Genomic DNA, 16717 nt, shown 5'->3' with positions numbered 1-16717 from the left:
GGATATGGGAGTGAAACGTCATAGCTGAATATGAACCTAAACAGCAGATTGCTCACTCTTGTTGCAATAACAAACGCAATGACACTGTCCAGCTGGTCATGGGTGCGCTCTGATGTTGCAGTGAATATTAAACAGCGTCACTCTCTGCAGCCTCTGATGACGAGGTTCTCCCTCTCGCTCTGCAGGTGGGTAGAAATGAAGAGGAGACAGACAAGGCAGACTTGTGGCAGCTAGCTTACTCATACAGACACTCAGGGGACATCTCTTTCGGAAGGATCCTACCCACATCTACCAGCGTCTGAAGTGCCTGTACACACCCAACTGGGTGTCCTCTGAAGTGACATTTTTACAGCCCCCATCTGGCTGTATGCTTTTCTGAAAGGGTTCGTTTGTGTATACCCGGCTTTTGTGCACCAAAATTTGAGGCATTATGTAACGGCTTTTAACGTTGGCAGCAGTGTCTATGGACTTACTTGCTGATCCCAATACTTTCTGTTTCCAACTGGTACTCAAGCTTTTGGGCAAAAACGGTCACAAAGAAAAGACATCCACAGATGGAGCACCTGCTTGCCGCCGGAGAACAACGCACACAATCTGGATAACAGGGCCGCGGCTGACTTCGAGATGGATCCGTGCAAACCACGTCACGCACGCTGTTACACGAGGGCCATTGTGTACCGAGAGGACAAGGTGTTCCTCTGAAATCCTCTGTCCTCTGAAAAGACGAGCAGGACAAATAGCCTTCACGAAAAAGCCCAGCACAGTTTATGGAGCGCATCCCCTCAAGCTCACTTTAGACTCATTACATCCCAGCTTTTCATCTCTTTTAACTGCAACCAGGCAGTGTGCAAACTCATCACTCTCCACTCCCACAGGTGTTTCGCTCAGAACGGCTGGGTTTGTTAATCAGCGCTAATGACCTGTGGAGATCTTGACTGTTTATCCGGGGGAGAAAGAACAGACTAGACTGTTAAGAGCGCTCCATCAGAAACAGCGGCAATGGACAGGATATGACACTTTATTTTTTGGGGGATGGTGGGACTGGTGGCAATGACCAACATTTCTTACATGCCAGAAGCCTGCCAGTGCTCCCACTGACGGGAAAAATCGTTATTAGCTTCCTTTTCTCATACTGCTTTTCAGAACAGAGCCACTGTGTCAGTGTGCACTGAGTTTTCTGACAAATGAGCTACTACTCTTCGTTTTGACAGTGGTGAATGACAACATTTACAAATCTAATTCATTCTCTAAAAGCCAAGAAGAACTTATAGGTAAAGATTAAAGGTGTTGCACTCATTTAATAATGGTGTACTAATGAATAATTATGATAATAATTATGTAATTAGTAATAATAATGGTGTAAATATAACGTATGCATTCATGAGGTTCCTGAGAGGAGCTTTTCACACTCTTTAAGAGGGGGTAACACCAATTGTGTGGGAGATGATATAGTCTAAATTGAACAGAAATACTACGTTAAGTAAAAAAAAAAAAACTTAAAATACAGATGCATGGGGCCCCAAAGTGGCCGTTAAAGGGCTCAACCCAAATACAGGCTGAACCCTATGAAACGGACATATTAACTTTGTTAGGGATGGGTGTCCACAACAGCAAAGACAATGGTTAAAGGCTTCATCCCTTTGAGGTAGGGTTGGCACACATCAGCTAGGGTTCCTCTTCTTATCCTCATACAATCACCTTCAAGTGACCCACCAAGCATTCCTTTACACTCCTAAGCTGTCATCAGTGAGTGATTTAACAGTCTTCCGACTGCCGCCTGCTCTCCCACAGGGCACCATGGGATTTGTAGTGTGGGTAGAAAATAATTCCAAATAAACAACACACACACACTTTTTAATGCTTCAAGCAGATGGAAAAAAACCATCAAAACCAAACCAACCTGCAAAACTACCTCATATTCATGATAATTTAAATATGGGGATTTCCATGGAACCCAGCGTGACTCATTCTACAGTCTCGCAGCTTGAATGTCAGCAAACCACATGTGCTGGACAGTGAAATGAGGATCCTTTAGGCAGAAGAGCAGCACCGCTGTGAGAAGTGTGCCTTTGCTAAACGCCATCGCAGTCCTTCTGCACAGAATGTGATCCTTTTAATAGCTAGTAGCGACAGACTGTAGAAGTTCACAAGGACAAATGTGCTACAATGCGTAATCTTCCAGTAAATGCTTTGCTGCCTGTAAGCTTTCATATAATGCTCAGAGAAAAGAAAAGGTGAATGACTTGCCAATAGTAAATGAAAGGGGTAAGAAACAGGATGGTACAATTGCTGCTTGAGCAATACAATTTGCAAAGTCAACTCCACTTGAAGGTGTGAATCAATCCAGGCACATCCAACAGTGGCCAGAAATAGTTACGTTACTAAGGCCTCCATCTAGAGTACTAAAACTGGCATCAGTAATGTTATCTTAAAGGTGGCTTTACCACAGATTTGACATTTTCATTAGGTGGATGTTTAAAGATAAGCCAAACCGGGGTAACTCTTCTCCGTGTAAACTGAGTTTGAATCCATATTCAAGATAATACGGCCTGCTAATTCTGGAGTGATTAAAAAACTGTTATATCAGAAACACAACTATGTTAAGATCATGACATCCTCTGAGGTTCTGGCTGTGATATGCATCACCTTAGGTGTGATACCATTCCAGATTTAACTCATTACACATATTTGTGGTAGAAACAGCTTGGGCTCTCCCTGGTACATATGTGAAATGAACACTTCACAAATTGCTGTGGAAGAAAAATCTGATCCAGCCAGCATCCAACGACCTCCTGGAACCACAGTGTGTCATTTCATTCACCAGGAAACGGACAAAAGAATACACAGAAAGCTTCTTTTATCGTTTTAATTTTAGATATGCATTTACACGCACATTGTAAAGAAAATTAGCCAACAAATATACAAATACCTTAAGCTGTTATGCACAAATCAAATTGTACCTGGCTAGAGTTGCCAGAGTACAGTCAAGAATGGGAGAAGGAAAAAAAAATGAAAAAACGGAGGGGGAAATAAAAAACTGCAGCTTGTGGCATTTCTCAGTTCAGAGCTTTCGTTGAGCAGCACCAGAATGGCAACACGAGCATCAATCAGCTGTATCCATGACCAAGAATCATCTGTTACCTTCTGTAACCCCTGCAACTTTCTGCGACACATTAACATTGGAACTGGGACCTATGGTACAGCAGCCCCAGCCTCGACTGGCTCTGGTGCTCGGCGACTGTAGGCATGCTCAAAATGGCCGTCTGTGCATTCGTAAATATTTCACAAAGGTGATCGGGCACCGCCTCCCTCGGCCTGTCGAGGAGCGCTGGGTTCGAGCCCGGCGCGACCGGAGGGACCTCTTTAAGGGTTACACGAATAAGATTCAACAAGAGCCTGAGTGCTGTCTTTGGTAGGCGATTTAAAAAGTCAGGTATTTGTTATGTCTACCACAGTATGCGAACACCAATCAGCATCTCCCCTGATGGTGTCAGAAAGACATTCGGCAAACGTGTTTTTTTTTTTTGTGTTTTGTTTTTTTCTGAAGACACAGAATGGAGATACAAAGAAACAAACAGCTGTTCAAAGGCACCATGAGTCAACAGAGATATAAAAGTCAACCTTATCCTGTGAGGTGAACACGTCAGCCCCGCCGTGCCGCCGTTTGACTGACGGTTGCGGTCTGCGGCCGCGGCTATTGTGGCGACCCCCGGTCATCTGCTAAATCCCCCCATTCCTGCTGACGATGTCTCCGCTGCCCTTGTTCATCAGGCTACCGGAACGCGAGCCGTGTCCTTCCGGAACGAGCAGGGGGTGTGCGACAGTCCTGCTCTGCCCGGTAGCGACCCTGACGCTACCCAACGCCTTCCCCCTCCCCACTCAGAGGCCCTAAGGTTTCGACCGCTAACCCCATCTCTTCCGCAACGAAACGAACACATGAAAGAAGAGTCACACCTTCACAAAGGCAGCCTGCCATTTACAGAATCAGGGAAAAGAAGAAAAAAAAAAAAAAACCCACCACTGCCTGGTCCCCAATAAGGATAATTAAACAGAACAGTATTTGGATAGTTTCACAATACTTGTGTCGTGGTGCAATACATTTGAGGAGGCTGAGTGGATGTGGGTAGGTGGCACAGGTGGTTCCTCCAACCCAGCACCCAACCGCCACACAGACCCGTGGGCTGCTGCAAGCGCAGATACAGAATTACTGAATCACTCTCTCTATTCACATCCAAAGGGACCCCTTACGTGGACATACAAAAAAGCATTACAGTTCACTGATGTTCTAAAACTAATTATATCAGACCTGCTTCTAAAATACATACAGAGGCACTTCTGATTTGTAATAACTCCATTCAGACATGGCCATCCAGCCCTTGTACATGTGGTCTTTCTTTCAACTTTCGACGGTTGGAGCTGATCTAGTAGTTCTGTATCTGCGCTGGTCTCTCACAGAGCCTGGGATGGCTCTGCGTCTCACCCCTCATTTCCGCGTGGGAATAGAGTCTGAGGACGTGCTCATTCATCCTGGCCAGCATCAGAAATCTCTCCTTTCCCAATCCCCCCAACAGAACAATCTCTTACAGCGCACTGTACACTACCCTGTTTCCAAATCTTAACAGGGGAAAAATACGAACCTAAAGCTGGCTGGGGAAAACAAAACAAAAATTACAAACCCCAAATACCAGCTTCCTCCCCAAAATGAGCCCCCCCTCAGACACTGGTGTGGCGTTAACTCTGAAACACTTAGGATGGTTAGTGGCAAGTGTAATCAGTGAGAGTCTGTCTGCAGCACTTAAGGTACTAGATTTCTGTCTGGATGCAAGCGTTCTTTACAGGGCTGGGCGACCGTGGCCCGTTGTTGTTGGTCTCCTTTAGTAGGGGCCCGGCGCTGGAGTCCAGCTCGGAGGGGCAGATCAGGCTGACGCTCTCCTCGGCGATGTAGCGGAGGGGCGTGGTCTCCGGGCAGTGGGCGGAGCCGGCGGGGGAGAGCGGGGGCAGAGAGGGGCAGTTCTCCAGCCGGTCGTTCTCCACCTCGGGCAGGGGGCTGACGGCGGCGAGGCGGGCGTGGCCGCAGGAGGCGGAGGAGGACGAGGAGGAGGAGGGGGGCGGGGCCTTGGCGCTCTCGGGGTCGGAGCCGCTGAGCTCGGACAGGTGGCTGCAGTGCGAGTCGGCCACCGAGGCCACGCTGTCGCTGAGCGAGGGCGAGGGAGAGTCGGGCCCGCTGGAGGCGGTGCTGCGGCGCTCCAGCAGCCGGGCGTCGGCGTCCTCCCGCCCCTCGCCCGCCCGCCCGCCGCCCTTCTTGCGCTGCTTGCCTTTGCCCCTCTTGCCCTGGGAGCCCTCCCGGGCCCAGCGGGCAGAGCTGCAGCGGGCGGCCTCCGGGGGGCAGCACGGCCCACCCCCCGCCCCGCCCCCGCCCCGCCCGTCGTCCACGCTGCTCCCCCCGCTGTGGTGCCGCAGCTTGCCGGGCTTCGACTCGATGTCCACCTGCACCTCCATGCTGTTCCCGTCCCTGCAGACACACACATTGCGTGCTTTAGCGTGCGTAAGGCAGCGTAACATAGTGGTTAAGGAGCAGGACCCGTAACCGAAAGGCTGCTGGTTCGATTCCCTGCTGGGGCACTGCTGCTGTACCGCTGGGCAAGGTACTTAACCCCCCACTGCCTCAGTAAATATCTAGCTACATTAACAGATAACATTGTAAAATAACTAAGTCATGTCTGCTGAATGCTAATAATGCAATGTAATGTAATGCTATGTAATTCATAACAAACATACTGCCAGTGATTGCGCAGGCTGAGACCTGCTGCAGCGGTCAGGCCCCGGGGGCGAGGACTGCGCCTCTCACCTGTCCAGGGGCATGTAGGAGTTGAGGATGGACCCTGCCATTGCTTTGGTGCTTGCGTTGTCGCTGATTGTCCCCAGGCTGACGGTGCCTGACTCCCCGCTCAGGCTGCACCGCTCCTTCTGGATGTCCGCCTGCACCTCCAGCCTGGGAGGGGACAGGGAGAGGAGAGGAGGGGACGGGGAGAGGAGGGGACAGGGAAAGGAGGGGACGGGGAGAGGAGGGGACAGGGAGAGGAGGGGAGGGGACAGGGAGAGGAGGGGACAGGGAGAGGAGAGGAGGGGACGGGGAGAGGAGAGGAGGGGACGGGGAGAGGAGAGGAGGGGGCGGGGAGAGGAGAGGAGAGGAGGGGACGGGGAGAGGAGAGGAGAGGAGGGGACGGGGAGAGGAGAGGAGAGGAGGGGACGGGGAGAGGAGAGGAGAGGAGGGGACGGGGAGAGGAGAGGAGAGGAGGGGACGGGGAGAGGAGAGGAGAGGAGGGGACGGGGAGAGGAGAGGAGAGGAGGGGACGGGGAGAGGAGAGGAGGGGACGGGGAGAGGAGAGGAGGGGACGGGGAGAGGAGGGGACGGGGAGAGGAGGGGACGGGGAGAGGAGGGGAGGGGACGGGGAGAGGAGGGGAGGGGACGGGGAGAAGAGGGGACGGGGAGAAGAGGGGACGGGGAGAAGAGGGGACGGGGAGAAGAGGGGACGGGGAGAGGAGGGGACGGGGAGAAGAGGGGACGGGGAGAAGAGGGGACGGGGAGAAGAGGGGACGGGGAGAAGAGGGGACGGGGAGAAGAGGGGACGGGGAGAAGAGGGGACGGGGAGAAGAGGGGACAGGGAGAGGAGGGGACGCGAGTCACGCCGGGCATGCCTCCAGAAGGGGCTCATGCCATCAGCACAGGACACATAGCCTGTTCCCAGTTTGTGTGCTCATCACAGTGCTTTAAGGACAGAACATACTGCAGAACCGTAACTGGTTGCTCTGCAGAACCCACAGTGGTCACTCTACTGGACAGTAAGTGGTCACTCTGCTGGACAGTAAGTGGTCACTCTGCTGGACAGTAAGTGGTCACTCTGCTGGACAGTAAGTGGTCACTCTGTTGGACAGTAAGTGGTCACTCTATAGAACTTTACATTTACTTTACAGTCATCTAGCAGATGCTCTTATCCAGACTGATTTCCAGCACAAAAGCACATCAGTGTATCCATTCAAGTTGAATGAGCAACAGTATCAGACCAGCTAACAAAACTCCCAGACCAGCGACTGTGAGCATAACACTACTGAAGCCCTACCACGAGCTAACATGTACAACCTGGCCGGATGGGAAGCCAAGTATGCCACCACACATCACAGTCACTAGATCACAGAATCCAAAGCACATAGTGGTGCTACACGTGAAATAAACAGCGAGTAGTTTACTGCTGTGTGAAACGGGGAGCGCTCGAGCGCCTCCTGACCTGTTGTAGCAGTTGACGGTGGCGCTGCCGCACAGGCTGCCGGTGATGCTGGCGCCGGCGAGCGCCGTGGTGCTGGCGTTGTCGCTCAGGTTGTCGCGCATGGCGCCGATGCGGTCCATGTGGCTGCCGCTGGCACTCAGGCTGCCCGTCAGCCCGCCCACGCTGCCCTCGCCGATGCTCGGGTTGTTCCGCGTCTCCGCCACCGACGTGGTGTCTGCGGGGCGGGGGGGGGGACACACGGCGGGAGTGAGAAACGGCCCCCACCCCCCGACAGCGTCCCGAAACCCCACCCCCACACACACACACCCTGCGCTGTCTGCAATGGAGGCGGTGAGAGTGACAGGCACACCCTACCGTGCCCCGACAGCACCTCCCCTACCCACCACACCCCTGTTGTCTGTAGAGGACAAGCGGGAGAGAGAAGTGACCCCCCTCCTTGCCCTGACAACACATCCCAAACCCCCCCCACCCCCATGCTGTATACAGAGGACACAGCTGCAGTGAGAACCGCCCCCCATCTTGCTCCGACACATCCCCCTCCCACCCCCCCCCCCCCAGCTGTGTATCACTCGCGCCAATTCTCACTGCGAAACCTTCTCACCCCTTTCGGCAGCGAGAGAGAAACCTGTCAGCCACTCAATCAGCACGCGGCCCCCGCTTTAAACTCTCTGAAGCTCCAGGGAGGCAGTGACTAAGGCGTCCGAGTTCGCTCCGCCGCCGTGAGTCAGGCGCTGTCGAACCCCCCCGCTCAGCGCCGATCTCCCGGGGAAAACATCGTCCGCCCCGGGGGCTCGAGCGCACACCCTGTCCCTCCCCCCCGCGGTGCTCACCGGTGGCTGCCGCCCCGCTCCCGGGGTTCATGTCGTTCTCCTCGTCGAACTCGATGCGCACGCCCTTGCCGTTGCCCGCCGACACGCCGCAGCCCCCGCTGCGGCACAGGGAGATGGGCACCACCCCGTACACGTACGCCAACATGATGGGCACCCCGATTCCTGAGCGCACACACACACAGACCTGCGTCAACACCCCCGGCCTGCAGGGGGCGCTGTGGCACACCTTTCAGCTCAATACACACGGCCAATGTAAATTTGAGGGGATTACCTCACAACGACAAACACACCGGCAGAGTTACATGTATGTGAGCATAAGCAGAAATATTTGGCGGTTTGTGACAGCCTCCCAGGGGGAAACCTGCTGTAGAAAACTCTGCGGGATGAACTTACCGACTGTTACCGCCGCCACCACGGGAGAGACTATCACAGACAGAGTGACCCCGCCCGCGATCACCAGGTTCCTCTTGTGCTTAGAGATGTCCTTTCCTTCATAGCGATTATAAATCTGACGAGGGAGAGACAGCCTTGTCAGCCAAAGCAGCGGTGCTCCTTATCGGGGCACGAGTCTATTCAAATCACCAGTCCGCTGGTCCACTCCACTGTGTTATTCTGACCACAGGGCTACATCCTTGAATTGTGGCTCTGCTTAAACAGTGACACGCATTGTATCCTTACACTGTTCAAGATGGAAAACTGTTCCAGTTCAGAGGGCACAATCTTGATCCTACTTAAGGCCTGAATAATGTTCAGTGAAATGTAACAATTGCCCTTGCTCCCCGTATACACTGAGAAGCGTACGTTTCATACATCATGGAGCAAACGAGGGGAGAAGTACTTTCTCATGAATACAGCAGCGTCTAGCTTTCAGCTTTTTTTTTTTGAATTTGCAGTGTTTCTGCTTTTTGTCTTTACAGTCAAGTGGGTGTTTTTTTTTTTTTTTGGTCCCAAATAGATTCCAGATGGCCTGTCACTAATTACCACAGAACGTGCTTATCTTCAGGCTCAGATGTGAAAAATGAGTTTTGTGAAGGGAGCAGTGCTTTAACTGCGACTCCCAGGCCCCGAGTGGCTGGGGGTTAAGAATGTGGTGGGAGGGAGGGAACGAGGGACGGGATGAGGGAGGTTTGGGCTGGTGCGGGCTGAGGGAGTGACCCCACCTTCCTCCCCACGTAGACGGGGATGCCGATGATCATGGCGGGGACGGCGATGCCGGCGATCAGCGCGATGCCCACGGGGGCGCCCACCAGCGTGCCCAGCTGCCACAGAATCTTCTTCTTGCGGCTCCAGGGCTTCTTCCCCCAGAAGGTGCACCCGGACGGGCTGGCGGGAGGAGGCAGGCCGTTACATTCTTTACCCCCGACAACATACAATAACATGTGCACACAGTCTCACACACCCAAACTCCTCGCACATGCATACAGACAGACCCCCTCCACACCCAGAACACTTGTGTCTCATGCCCACGCAAACACACATACACAAACGTACACACACACCCAGACCCCTTCACCCCCTCTACACACACACACACACACACACACACACACACACACACACACACACATCCAGACCCTTCCCCCTCTACACACACACACACATACACCCACCCAGACCCCTTCACCCCCTCTACACACACACACACACACACACACACACACACAACCAGACCCTCCCCCCTCTACACACACACACACACACACACACACACACACCCAGACCCCTTCACCCCCTCTACACACACACACCCAGACCCCTTCACCCCCTCTACACACACACACACACACACACACACACACACAGACACACACACAAATGTGATGAGCTTGCTCCGTCTCATTTACAATAAAGCTTCGCAACAATCCCTGAAACCCCCCAGTCCCGGTGCGCTCCGCACAGCGCGTCCCGGCCAGCGTTAGGCAGGTACAGCGGCAGCGGCGGGTGCGGCACGGCGCGGCACGGCTCCTCACCTCAGGTAGTGCAGGTCGGAGATCTCCTTCATGCAGAGCCAGCAGAACTCGCAGCCGCACACGGCGCAGGTCATGTGGTTGCAGCTGCCGTCGTTCATCTTGATGATGTAGGCAGCGCAGCGCGGGCACGGCTTGATGTCGTCAGCTGTGGAGGGGGAGCCGCGGGTCAGTCACAGGCCGCATCAGAGAATCACAGGCTTTAGGGCTGTGTTTGTGTGTAAGCATGAGCGCGTGCACATCATTGAACACACAATGTAACTGCACAGGGGTGCAGGGTATATGCATGTTTGTACATTTAGGTGTGGGTACCTGTAGCTCTGCTCTCCTGGCTGAAGCTCGGGGGGGGTGGTGTGTGTGTGTGTGTGTGTGTGTGTGTGTGTGTGTGTGTGTGGGTACCTGTAGCTCTGCTCTCCTGGCTGAAGCTCGGGGGGGTGGGGGGGTGGTGTGTGTGTGTGTGTGTGTGTGTGTGTGTGTGTGTGTGTGTGTGTGTGTGTGTGTGTGTGTGTGTGTGTGTGTGTGTGTGTGTGTGTACCTGTAGCCCCGCTCTCCTGGCTGAAGCTCAGAGAGGAGGAGCGGATGGTCCTCAGGCGGAGGCTCTGGGCCCTCTGTTGCCGGGCAGCGTCGCACGTCTGGTTGGGGTGCCACAGCTGCTTGCAGTGGTAGCAGAACTCCGTGCCACACCCCTCCCGGCCGCAGGTGATCTTGGGACAGCTGGCGCACCCGAAGGCGATGACTGCGTACCTGAGGGGCAGAGGGAACAAGAACGTTAGAGACATGGCGGCTACAGAGCCAGCGGGTCGGGCCTCACCCCGCTCTCCCCCCGAACGTGCCACTCGATGACCTCACACCCCGCTCATTCATCTTCCCCCTCGGGTAATGAGCGTGCCGAGCTCCTCGCCCAATTTGCCTCCACGCGCCCCGCTGCCTCCTCAGAGAAATCACGCTGACATTTAGCGGTCAGCGACCTGATAAATTGCGACCTGCCCGTGTTAAATCACGCCACCGCGCAGGCCGGCCTCTGACCGTGGCGGATTTAATGGCGCTGCGGACGGGCGGATTGGTGCTTAATAACTCACTCCCCAACCCGACACAGCTGGCGGAGGGAAAGTGTAACGGGCAAACACTACCCCCTGTAACCACTGCATTTCATAATACAAAACAAGCAAGAGCACCAGACTCTTATTGAGAGCTACAGACTCCCATTTCTTCTGGCAAAGGAAAGGCCGCGGCCGAATGAATTTTCAGGCCGCGGCCTCTGTAGCAAACGCGTGGTGACGTGACGGAAATCAGAGCGAGGCGGAGTTTAAACCTGAGACACACAGCTGTGGGAGGCGGTTACCGTGCTGTCTGCCTCCTCACCGATTTGTGCAAACCGCAGGGTCCCGCCCACTTTTCCTCTTTACTGCACTGTCATGGAAACGCTGTAGGGCTTTGGAAAGGGAAAAAAAAAAAAAAAAAAAAAAAACACAACTCTCATCCCTGATCTCATTACATTACACAGCTGCAGCTACTTTGCAAGTGCCACGGGGAAGCAGACAGACATGTCAGGCGTGGGAAACCACACCGCACAAATATCACCCCTCCGCCTCTTCGGTAGTCATTATGCAGAATTTACCTGCTGGGTCAATCCTTCTATAAACATGAGATAGTTAATGACAGGCCTACATGTCCTCCAGAAAGCTCCGCTGCATTGTGGGTAATCAATAAGTCTCCGGTCCCGAATCGATCTCGGTTAATTGATGCCCTGTTCCAGCGGAGGCAGCTGTGCCCATTACCTCCGCAGGAAAAATACAGCTTTGCTGTCCGTGCCCCAAATTTACAAGTTTCCACTCGCAGGTACGCGGGCCGTGGAGCTGAAGCCAGGAAAAATGCAGAGCGCCGATGGCGGAAACAGCGGGAATAATGACCGGGGGGGGGGGGGGGGGGATTAAGGTCTCGCTCTCCTTGAGGCCATTTCAGGTACGCTCCACCTAGACGGGCGCAGTTTCTCGGTTGAGAAAAAAAAAAAGCTCTTAAAACGTGTCCGCCCCGCGCGGAAAGCGGCGGTAAACGTCACTGGAAAACCTTAATCCCTCTGCTTTTCAACGAGAAGGTACCCGCCGTACTTCCAAACTGCGACAGCGTCGTGTGGAAAATTAGATCTTCGTTAGCACTGCCCAGCTAAATGTGGGTGCGCTCACGCGAAACTTCAGAGCGGACACCAAACTCTGCATCCAGGGACCAGCCAGCACAACACTGTGAAAGGAAAGTGTCTCTACGGCTTTCAGGCGACACGTGGCTACTCAACTGTAATGGGGAGCGAGACATGAGGGCAAATGAAATATATGAATAAATAAGAGTGTAGCAATCACAGCTTGTAGAGGAAAAGTGGAGGAAAGCAGTTCTGAATGTGATTTGTGAAAAGTGGGTATACAGAGTACATGGTGTGCCTGTTTGCCCATGTGACAAAATCCCACACTCCCCAGCCTCTGACTGACTCCAGGTCAGTGAGCCAGAGCGGCACCCCAGCACAGCAACCGTGCACAGGAAGCTGGGCTCCCCCACAACAGGAAGCGGTTGTCCCTGGGTGTGTTTTACATGGGTGTCTCTTAGACTGGCAGACAGCACAGTAACATACTACAGCGGGACTGTCCTCGTTCAGTGCTTTTCGTGGGACACTCCGGCCTTACACAAGAAAGTGTAGGTAACATGTTTCAGAATGAATCAATCCCCCACATGCAGCCCGGAGACTTCAGAATCACTCTCCTGGCCTGCACTGTTTTCTCAAGATACGAGCCTCTTCGGTTGCGCCGAGGCCTGGTTCAAAGCGAGAATGGGTGTGGGCGGCATGTGCATAAGCTAATCTAGGAGCGGAGTGTGTGTGTTTTTTTTTTCTTTTTCAGCGTAACAAGAGGCATGGGGAGGATGTGGTCTGAGTCACTCCGGTGCTGCAGTCTGTGTTTGGTCTCGTGGAAGGCTCTCCCCGGAGCCGAGGCCCCAGACGCGCTGACGTCAGCCGCGCCTCCGGCCCAGACGGATTGGGGCTGTGGGAACGCGCTCGCCCCGCTGGTTTAGGGCGCTCCTTAATCACGGCCGTCGGACGGGCCGATTCAGACTTCTAAAGCGCCCGGGAGATGCGCGACAGGGGAAATAAAAACGTACGCGGCCAGAACGTTATGTAATGTAATGTCAACGGCAAGTCGCAAGCCGGATCGGGCAGACCAAGGCCGCACGTCACGCCTCGCGTTTTCTTATCACCTTAAAATGTCGTGACGCAAACCGCGACTCTTATGAAACTGAACACTCCAGCATGCAAAGGAGCTTCTGCTGTTTAGCCGGAGCAGCAGATTTCAGATGCAGAGTACGCACTCCGCGGCACATCAGAACCAGATGTCCACTTCCTGTGACCTCACCGGCCCCACCTGCGACGGGGCGGTCATGCGCTCTCCCTCGGGGGGGCTTGGGCCTGAGCCTAAACACCTCCCCCGCAGCCCGGCAGGCCATGTAACGCCCTATTTTAACACACACACACACACACACACACACACACACACACACACAACGGTGCCGAACGACGGAGTCAGCTGCACCCCTGGCCAGCTGGTCGGCCCGCTTTTGTCCCTCCGACGCCGGGACACAAAGGGCTGGAGGTGTCCTGGGGAGCCCCCCGGCAGCTGGCCCGCACGCTGACATCACAGCCCAAATATACAGTTGTTTATAGAAACGCCTTTTGATTTGCCCTCAGCTTAAGGCCGGCGCTTAGCCATGCTGGTCCCGGGGGCACATTGTGTGCGCCGCTCCTCATTCAAACTGTCATGCTCTAACATTCTAAGCAGCTAAGCAGTGGGGTCTGATAAAGCTGTTTGCTGAATACTGGGCTAGACCATCACATGCCAGGTATCTGCAGCTGATCCTTTCTGAAAGAAATCTGTAGTCGGAAGGGAGTTTGCACTTGATGTAATATCTTTGCATCTTCCAGTAACTTATTTTCCCCTCAGTTGTGCTCCTTAAACCAGACAGCAACACAAACTGGTATAGAGCTTGCATAACATGAATGAGTCATTCGTTTAACGCTCTTAGGGAATAGAAATAATAAAGTGTACAACAAATCGAGCTCCGCGTGTCAAATAAATCACCTTACGTCTTTTTACAAGCAAACCTCCCACCTCACACCTCCCACAACGCATTTCATATGGAAGATTAACTATCAAGAGATGTTAAACAGATCTGTAGGCTGTAGGAAATTAAAAACTCAATTAAACCCAAGTACTGTAATTAACAGCAGAGCAAAGAGCACAAAACCAAGCATATACAGCCACTCGTAGGACCAAGGATGAGAAGCCTTGCTTGAGAAAAGAGACCTGAGGCAAATATTTAATCACCTTTTATTAAATAAGAATTAAGGTACCATGTTTAATTCTTCCCAAACTTAAAAAGTTTTCCCAAATGAATGACATCATACCCTTATTTAAAGCAACTGGTTTTAAACCTACTCGAAACCCCACCTTGCGTAGTTCTAAACGGGAAGTTCCTTATTTGTACTGTACCTTTAATGTGAAAGAGCAACTAGCTGTATAATTATCCTCTTTCATCAGAAGCTTGGTCACAATGACCAGCTATATTCATTGCACTGCAATAGAGTTTGCTTTTCATAACTTCGTTTATTCATCACCTTTTTTTCTGAAGGGCAATCTGGTGGTTGCTACTGCTTGCACGCTTAATAGTTATTTTTGGAAACTAGAGAATTACTTCATAGTTTTTTGCAGGGAGGGGCAGGTGTCAGTCATCTTTGGTTTGCACCAGTGTTGTAGTATAATGAACGAGTTAATTTTGGAAAACTGGTAATTGTGGGTTCACTTCCATGTTTCAGGTCTCATGTTCATGCTTATAGGTAAGACATTCGCAGACTTCCTGTAAACAGGAAACAACGTCTGGCCTTCAAAAGCCTTTCTTTGCAGACATCCTCTCCCTGGTCATTCACCATTGCAGACAGTACAATTCTGGGAGACTTCTGCATGCATGGGCTCATAATTACTCTTGGAATTCAGGTGGGCTGATGGGATTTGACCCCTGGGATATGAAGCCAGCACAGGGGTGGATGCCCTGGGATTTAAATCCTTGACCTTTGGCACATACATGACCCTAAAACAGGGCTGCTGTTTCTTAATGCGTGTGACACAGCGGATATCGGGCGGGCGGGTGTGCCTTACCCGCAGTCGGGGGCGGGGCACCAGCGGCAGTCGGGGTCGGCCACCAGCCAGCGGCGCAGCATGAACTCCTCATACTTCTCCATGAGGGCGCGGTCGCCCAGGATCATGCGGATGTCGTGCGGGTTGAAGCGCTCCGAGCACTCGGGGCAGCTGATGTTGACGCGGCTCTCGGAGATCTCGATGCGCAGGTACTGCCGCAGGCAGTCGGCGCAGGAGCGGTGGTGGCAGGTCATGATGTCGGGGAAGCGCTCCCGCGAGTGGCGCAGAAGGCACAGCGGGCACTCCAGCAGCTCCGCCCCCGCCCGGGAGGAGGCGGAGCACGAGGACGAGGAGGAGGCGGAGCCGGGCGCGGGGGCGGGGCAGGAGGGGCCGGAGGAGGCGGAGCCCGAGGCGGAGGCCCCGCCCCGGTCGCTGCACATCTCCGAGTGGATGCTCTCGATGCTGGCGATGCCGTCCACGCCCCCGCCGCTGCCCAGGTCGCGCGACTTGCGCTTGGGCTCGCGGCGGCGGCGGAAGAGCGAGCGCAGGGAGAGCCGCCGCTTCTTGGGCGCCTTCTTGACCGAGGGCAGGCTGATGGAGGAGGCGGCCGAGTGCAGGTCGCGCTCCGAGCCCATCTGCGGCTGCTTCCTCAGGCTCATGACTCCGGAGGGGGGCTGGGGGGCGCCGCCCGCCGGGGTCACATCGAGGGGGAGGGCGGGAGGGAGAAGAGGGGCGTGGGCAGGGGAGGGGGAGGAGGGGGGCTGGGGGTGGGGGGACAGGGTTTCCGGCGGGGAGACGACCGGGGTTAAGACATGGTGGTGCCCTTCTGCGAGCCGGTGGCCAAACTCAGTCCGTCTGGGCCTCTGGGCAGCGCTGAATCCACGGAGTGGGGGCAGCCTCTCCGATCTGCGAGGAAGGAGAAGAGAGTTATTAAAAGCCGCATCAGGGGAGGTCAGTATGACTTCAGTGAATCGGTTTCTCGGTCGCACGCATAACCTGATAATGGGACCCAGATGGGGACGGAGCTCACAATGCACCGGGAAATATCAAATTTAAAATCAGAAATTCAGAAGCATAACGCACAGCATTCGTTGATAAAAAGTAAACAATGACGCAAAATTACTTATAAGAGCATCGAAGTTCCCACGGAGGATGTCAATTTAGAGATTACACGTCATGAGGAGCCATGAATCAGAAGCCAACAGAGCTAGGAATCAAATCACATTACCGGAGAGCGCAGGAAATCAAAAGGGCCCTGATCCAGTTATGTCCCCTCCTGGCAGAATCACGCCACATAAAACCCTATCTGTGCTGGTGATGAAACCATCCACGCTAGACTTACAGGTCATTCTGCCCTGCCAAGCCCTTCAGCGCTGGCACGGAGAGCCCAACCCAAGAAAAGGAGCTGACAGACACCCGTTACGAACCTGAGAAGTAGCCTCATTAATTACTATCGCGTTTCA

The 16717-nt window shown here is 53.7% G+C and overlaps 1 protein-coding gene across 1 annotated transcript; it reads right to left on the bottom strand.

The window, feature by feature from the left end:
• Positions 1 to 2949: 2949 nt before the first annotated feature.
• Positions 2950 to 15928, bottom strand: LOC118768840 (E3 ubiquitin-protein ligase RNF19A-like). The gene is made up of 9 exons (XM_036515790.1): positions 15276 to 15928; positions 10619 to 10827; positions 10087 to 10231; positions 9277 to 9439; positions 8510 to 8624; positions 8117 to 8278; positions 7287 to 7500; positions 5849 to 5992; positions 2950 to 5512 (listed from the first exon to the last, which is right to left on the bottom strand). Exons 1-9 carry the CDS (start codon positions 15911 to 15913, stop codon positions 4804 to 4806), a joined length of 2499 nt encoding a protein of 832 aa, XP_036371683.1. The 5' UTR covers positions 15914 to 15928; the 3' UTR covers positions 2950 to 4803.
• Positions 15929 to 16717: the final 789 nt, after the last annotated feature.

This window comes from Megalops cyprinoides, chromosome 21, assembly GCF_013368585.1.
Source record: "Megalops cyprinoides isolate fMegCyp1 chromosome 21, fMegCyp1.pri, whole genome shotgun sequence".
Classification (NCBI taxonomy): Eukaryota; Metazoa; Chordata; class Actinopteri; order Elopiformes; family Megalopidae; genus Megalops; species Megalops cyprinoides.
The sequence above is the reverse complement of the archived record's forward strand: the minus strand, read 5'-3'. Positions and strand labels throughout refer to the sequence as shown.